The sequence below is a fragment of the Lucilia cuprina genome, chromosome 6 (assembly GCF_022045245.1).
Source record: "Lucilia cuprina isolate Lc7/37 chromosome 6, ASM2204524v1, whole genome shotgun sequence".
NCBI lineage: Eukaryota > Metazoa > Arthropoda > Insecta > Diptera > Calliphoridae > Lucilia > Lucilia cuprina.
In genome coordinates, this window is record NC_060954.1 from 41154605 (window position 1) to 41161861 (window position 7257).

A 7257-nucleotide genomic window follows, 5' to 3' on the forward strand; every position below is an offset into this window, starting at 1 on the left:
ATAGTCTAGTCTATAGTCTAGTCTATACTCTAGTCTATACTCTAGTCTATAGTCTAGTCTATAGTCTAGTCTATACTCTAGTCTATAGTCTAGTCTATAGTCTAGTCTCTAGTCTGTAGAACTAACTGAAAACACCCGATAACAATTGGCGAGATTTCTTATATGAATGTATTTAACTTTTTCTATACATCAAACTATAATTATTATTTATAATTAAAACATGAATGTATTTTTTTTCAATTTATTTTATGTCTTATCAATTTTCCAAGAAAAGCCACCAACTGGAAGGTAATTAAATGCTAAAATAAATGATCTAGTATGAAAACAAATAGAGAAGAGAGGCAAAGAAATTCGCTTATTAAAAAATAAGGAGGAAATAACAAACAGTCAGGGGAAATAATATAAGTAAAGCATAATATATTCGTAATAAAATCTATTCATTAAACATATTAATAGTTTTATTTTAAACATATAAAATAAAACTAAAATTTATTAAAAAAATATATATTTATTAAAATTATTTAGACTTTTACATACTTGACGTGTCAGAAACTAATTTATAAAAAACAATTGCAAATATTAAAAGGGTTATCTGTAATTTATCTTAATTTTATATTATTTAGAATTATTTTAATTTTTTCCAATTCATTAATTTCTCGATAATTTGACAAATGTAAACAAATGATGCCTGTGCCACTAATTACAATAACTCTAAATGAGACGTCAATCACGTAAAACGTAAATAAAAACACAGTTAAGTTGTTTTAAAATAAATCCCCGGACCATGTAACATACAGAAGTATTATATTTATCGGAAACGAGTTTTAATGATATTCATATTTTTATAAAGCACAAGGCGTTCAATTTTATTAATTTCCATAAAGTGAACCTTTCTTGCAATTATACTCCGCTTATTATTATAAAGGGGAAGTATATGTTGTATTTGCTTTTTGAAAGAGGACCTATATCGGGTCTTGATTGGTCTAGGTATGATAGAGAATTAAAACAGTCAGGCGAGTTTAAGCTTAATAAAAAGGGAATCTTTTTGTGGGAGCTAATTGAAATCCTCAACCAATTTCGACCAATTTTAAAAGGCTTCTTGAAAAATAATCATATGTGCTATATATTTTGATCCATTATCTTCAAAATTTCCTATATCTGGTCCACAAGATTTACAGACATATATGGTAATACAGACAGGAAAATAGCTTAGTTGAGTCTGAAATCCTAACAAGTTTCTAATTAATTTTGTAGAATAATCGCTTTAAGATTGTATCAATCTTTAAGATTCGGTTTCAAGAAGCCTGACTCTTTGAACGTTAGACCACATTTGGCAGAGATGTATTCGTTATAAATATATCGGTCAGCTCTAGGAACGAATAAGAGAGTTGTTGTACGAATGTGAAAACGTGATCCAACTCAAAAATGTTTCCCCTTAAGCATCACGACAGTTCCATCACTGATCTTTTGCTCAATGATCTATATAGTAAAAATGGAAGATATTGAACAAATTTAACAATATAATCCAGTTCTAAATTGTTGATATACTTCATCACCATAGTACTAACCCCGATCTTTTCTCTCAAAAACCTTATGAAGAGGGTTATTATACTAAACCTTCTTTTCTTTAAAATACAATTGAATCGGTGATGGATTTTTTTAGGCTCTCGTGGATCTATTTTTATACTTTATACCACTTTAGTGGGGATTGTATATAACCACCTTAAACTATACCAATCGGCTGAGTCTATTAAGCTATACCCTTCCGTCTGTCCATGTAAACCTTGAACTCAAATTACAGGACACAATTTCGAAATTAATTTAATGAAATTTGGTATACGATCTTCTTCAGGGACAAAGCCTATTGGAAATGATTAAGATCGGTACATTATTTCACCTGGCCCCATACATCTGAACACCCGAATAAAGCTTTTAAACCTTGTAAGCAAACTACATGAAAAGATAATTCTATGAAATTTGGTACATGATCCTTTATTGTCTCTGGGATTAAGCCTATTGAAAATGATTAATATCGGTCCATTATTTCACCTAGCCCCCATATAACTGAATCCTCAAAGAGGACTTGTAAACTTTGTAATCAACCTTCAGGTCGCAATATTGACCTGATTTTCGTTTACGGTACCATGATCTTCTATGTACCGTAAACGAAAATGGTTAACATTGGTCCATTATTTCGCCTAGGCTCTATATAACTGAACCCCAAAAAGGATTTTTATGTCCACAATTATGATTAACATACTCGTATCTCGACAAAAAGCTGCAAAACCAAGTTCCATACTAGCCTTGCTAAACCTCATGATATTTATAGTTATAGAGAATCATTAGACCCTAGCCACTATAAAAAGACCCCTTCAAAATTTGACTTAAATGTCCACAATTTTTCTCAATAATAAATGGCTTAATTATATCAACTTAAATGCTTTATTATGAAAATTAAATCACATTTTGTTTTTTGTAACAGATGTAGGGTATTGTATGGTCTGCCTCGCTTGACTATAATTTCTTACTTGTTTCACATATAAACATATATATTTTATAGAAATGACGCATTCATATATATTAAGGTCCCTGTTGTATTAAAAACTCATTTCTTCAACTCACCTGCATTATGGGATACGTGCTGCGTCCTTTACCCAAACGTTCCAATATCACCAACTTTTCCGTGTCCACTATAACTGCATGAATATTAGATGAGGCCAATATGGGTTTAGCCGGAGCCTCGATCGGTACAAAGTTCTTATTGCGTTCGGCAAAATGACGATCAAACGAACTGCGACGATCACTTTGTGAACGTTGATACTGTTGACGAGAATTGGACTTATTGCCACCACCACCACCTCCTCCACCATTACTCATTAAATCACCGTTCGACATGTGGCGCGAGGAGGCAACATACGATTTTGATTTACGATATTGTTTGGCATTATTACCGTTATTGTTGTTGCTATTGTAATTTTTAAAGGTCAATGGTTCCAAAGCTATGTAAGAAGTTGTAGAGGAATCTGTGGCATTACTTGCAGTAGGTTTCAAACATTTGGCACAGGGTTTTGCTAAAGCAGCAGTCAATAGATCGGCAGCAGTTAGCTTAACGCTATTGCGTCGTGAATTTTGTGCATTAGGATTCTGATTTTCATTGGTTATGGGTGAGGGGGATTTTGAATTAGTACGATTTGTTTTATGGTTCTTAGATTTTTCACCGGGCAAGGGATTGTTATCATTGTAAGTATTATTTGTGGTTAGGATTTTATGATTGTTAGTGTTGGTGTTGTTGTTGTTGCCGTTGTTAGTGGTTTTCTGTTGTTGTTGCTGATTCTGCTGCTGTTGTTTGGTGTTACCCAATGTTTGAGCATAACTGTGGGAGGAATTGCGATAGGATGTGGTTTTCTGTTGGTTTTTAGAATTTTGTGTTTTTTGCTGCTGTTGTGTTTCTGTGTTGGTGGTTTGTGTCTGTGATGGTTTTGTTTGGGATTTGTTAGTTGTGTTGTTGTTGCTGTTATTGGATTTTGCAGCAGATTTATTGTTTTGTTTGTTGTTGTTATTGTTAACACTATTACGTCTTTTATTCTGATTGTTACCATTATTTTGTGGTTGTTGGGCCTTTTGTTGTTGATTTTTAGTTTTATTATTGTTGTTGTTGTTGCCAGTTTGATTTTGCAAATTTTGTGTCTTTATTGCGGTTGAACTTTGCTGTTGCTGCTGTTGTGTTGCTTGTCTTTTTGCTGTTAATTGTGTTTGTTGTTCATTTTGTCCATTGTTTGAGTTTTTTGATGCCATTTGTTGTTGAGTTGTTACCTTTTGATTGTTGACTCCTTCAGCAACATTTTGTTGCTGTTGTTGCTGATGCTGCTGTTGCGTTGTTGGCGTTTTTTGTTTCATTTTTTGCGTTTTATTACTGTTATTGACCATTTTTCTATTTTGCCCTCTATCTGTATTAATGTTTGATTTTCAATATTATACTTTTTTGTATTTATTTCTTGTTGTTATTTTTCTGAAATTGTTATTGTTTAGTAACAGAAAAAAACACTTGTTATTTTTGCAGAAGAAATATTTTTTTAATTAGTTTGTTTTTTATTATTTTTGTAGAAGTTTTGTGTTTATTCTTGCACCTAAAATAGAGAACAAAAAGAAAGGAAAAACAAATATTATTTTATTATCTAATCAATTTTATATTTAACATGTTTTTATTTAAAATTTTGCTTAAATATTTTTTTCTATAAAAAAACAGCTACGTTTGCTAAGTTTATAGTTTTAATTAATTAACCCATTTGAAGACAAATAAGATAAGAGTTATCATCGGCAGATTCGAATCTTATGTAGCCTCTATCATAATATCTAAAAATCTGGTTATTATGAAAGAGGCAATATAGAGGCTAAAGATCTTCTAGAACTATTAATAGTTCAAATTTCAACTCATTCTTATCATAAATGTGTGTGTGAGAGAAAGAGAAAGATATATCAATCATCTCTTTCTCTCACACACAAAATCAAAAGTTTCTCAACAGAAGTTTCCTAATGTGAACCAGGTGTTAGTGAAACTAAATGTAACCAATTTTGAGACCCATTCACTAGCCCCCGATTCCCCTAACAAAGCCAAGCATAAACTTCTCAGCTTGTGAAATTTCTAATCGATATTACAAATAGTTCCAAAACATCGAACTATTTACAAGAAAATGTTCACTTACCACAGAAAATCGTGCAATAACGAAATATTTAAACTTCTACAAGTCAATTAGTACGATATCATATGATATGATTGAATCTATAAGCGAGAAAATTCCTAATAATCTGCCAGAGATAAGCTTTGCATCATTTGGATACCAAGCCGTTCGAGAATTATCGAACGAGAAGAGCACGTAAAGTCTGGGAGGACACACAGAGAGAGGACTTGTGAAAATCTTTAACATTTTCGTTGTCATTAGCAGGTTTTCATCAAAATTATATTAAAATAGCTTGAGAGTGTGTTATATCCCCGGGAATCTCTGATTGGAAAAATTTAAGGAATCTCGTTCAGGCAGCGATGTTTTTTAAGACCTGTTAGCTATGTATGTACTATTTTCCCATCAAATTGTTTCCCCTAAAAGAGTATATAACATCACCGATAGTGCTGTCTTGGGACTTTTTGTGAAAATATATCTTAGTTGTCATTACTTTTATTAAAAATAATACCGCTAATGAGAGTTTCCTAATATTATCTTAAGCCTTCAATCAATCTGCCGTAAGAACATAATGTGCCAAATTAGAATAACTTGGAACTTGCATATATTAAAAACTATAACCTCAAAAGTTTCAGAGTTTGAATGGATGGTAAAGCTGCCGTAGTATCGTAGTCTACACTTCAGTGCGATTTATATGACATATTAATTAGTTTCATATAGCATCTAGTTCAGTTCATTTTATAGCCCTCTAAAATTGGGTATGTTGAGCAAATTTAAATACAATTTTTCAGGATATTCAACGATAAAGGAATTTTTTCCATTTCAAGATCATTGTGTCAGTACTCGAGCTATCTAATCTCTTGCAATAGCAGCCCCGTTGCGGAATGACAGGCAGCATAGGATCAAATCCCCAATGTGAACACTGACAAGGAAAAAGCAAACCGGACCACCCAACAAAATGGATCAGGATCCCTCTTTTATGAACCGATCAATGTAAAAAAGGAAATAGGAGTTACCCAAACAAAGGAAATAGGAATTTCCCAATAATTGCCCCGACAAATAGTCGCACTGCATGTATCAATATATCTTGTTGAGATGGCAACAGCACCGAAGAACTTCCCCGAAGCGTAAAAAGGCAAACTAAATCAGTACTAATCTCCAATATATGGAAACTTTCCCGATCTTTCACCAATTTTAGCATCAGTTCCATTTCTATGATCATAAAGATCAATCTACGGGATAACAGGCAACCTTTGAATACTGACCTGACAATTCCCCAGCATATACCGGCGCCCCACTACACGAACAGTAAGAGATAACAATCGGGTTTAGGAATCTAGCATATGCTGCTACAGACCTGTTCGAGAGAATTATCTAACCCATTAGGTATAGGATATATCTGACCTTAAACCAACATTATCTCCTTGCGATTTTGTTTATTAAACGACAGCCACTACGTGGATCCCGAAGGAACCTCAACTAACTGACCAGCCGTAGTGCTAGTGGTTAGACTTCATATCAAATCATTCCGAGGCGAAGCCAAGGATACATTTGGCATCACCAGTTTATAGTCCCGGCAGACTAGAGGTATTGGTAGCACCTCTTTACCTCGGGATTGCATTACACTATGATGGACATTTCATCATGGAAACATGCCCCGGGGGGAGCTCTTCTGTCAGTTCAAGTAAACGATTTATAGAGTTGTGACTCTCAGATTTACATTTCTGTTAATTTCTTTTAGAACAATCCACCGTGCAATTAATGCTACTATCATCGTAATTACAGAATCACGAGATTCTGTTGATTCACAGCATCATATCGTGATATAGATTTGCCACTAATGTGGTCATCAGTTCTTTAACTAACTTTATCCTTCCGCTATTAAAGATCCAGACACCACATAGACCCTTTTTGGTTTCGCAAGACTTTAAACTTTGAAAAATTGATATAACGTTTAGATTCAGAAAGTTCATCAAGGATATCTGCTAAGTACATTTCTAGGAGTTAAGCTTTAAGGTGTTTAAGTATCCTTTAGAGATAAAAAGAAATGTGTGTATCATACCAAAACAATACAGAGTATTTCGACATTAAACGATCTCAGTGAGAAACAGCTTTGTCTATTCAACTAATCAAAATTTAAAAAATCGTAACTGCAATTGGGAATCCCAAGCAATAGTCATCAATTGTCATTGTTATTTGTAAAATAACATATATATTTTCCAGAATATTCCACAATAACATAGACTAGACATTTTGTTTACAATTATAAAAATTAATATAAAAACCAACCCGGTCTGCTGTCTAGTATTCTTCAAAAGATTATTAAAAAAAAATAAACATAATTTTAAATAAATATATATTTAAGTAATATATTAAAGTAAGCAATAATATCAACACAACTGATTATTGCTTAACAATTAACAAATAAACACAGGCCTCTTAACAGATAACCTCTGAAAATCAACGCATATTCAAGATAGGTGTGAAGTTAAATTTCAAATTTAAACCCTAGACACAAACCTGTTAGTTAACAGAGCTATGTTAAGTTAACAGAACTCTGTTAACCCTAGACACAAACCAT

At 32.8% G+C, this 7257-nt stretch overlaps 1 protein-coding gene across 1 annotated transcript in view; it reads right to left on the minus strand.

Moving 5' to 3' along the window:
* The window catches only part of LOC111679547 (terminal nucleotidyltransferase 5C), a 215260-nt gene that overhangs the window by 187592 nt on the left and 20411 nt on the right, over nucleotides 1-7257 (minus strand). Inside the window, exon 2 of the mRNA XM_046954603.1 lies at nucleotides 2623-4127. Within this exon, the coding sequence (XP_046810559.1) occupies nucleotides 2623-3927 (1305 nt within the window). The 5' untranslated portion in view covers nucleotides 3928-4127. The remainder of the gene's footprint in view (nucleotides 1-2622; nucleotides 4128-7257) is intronic.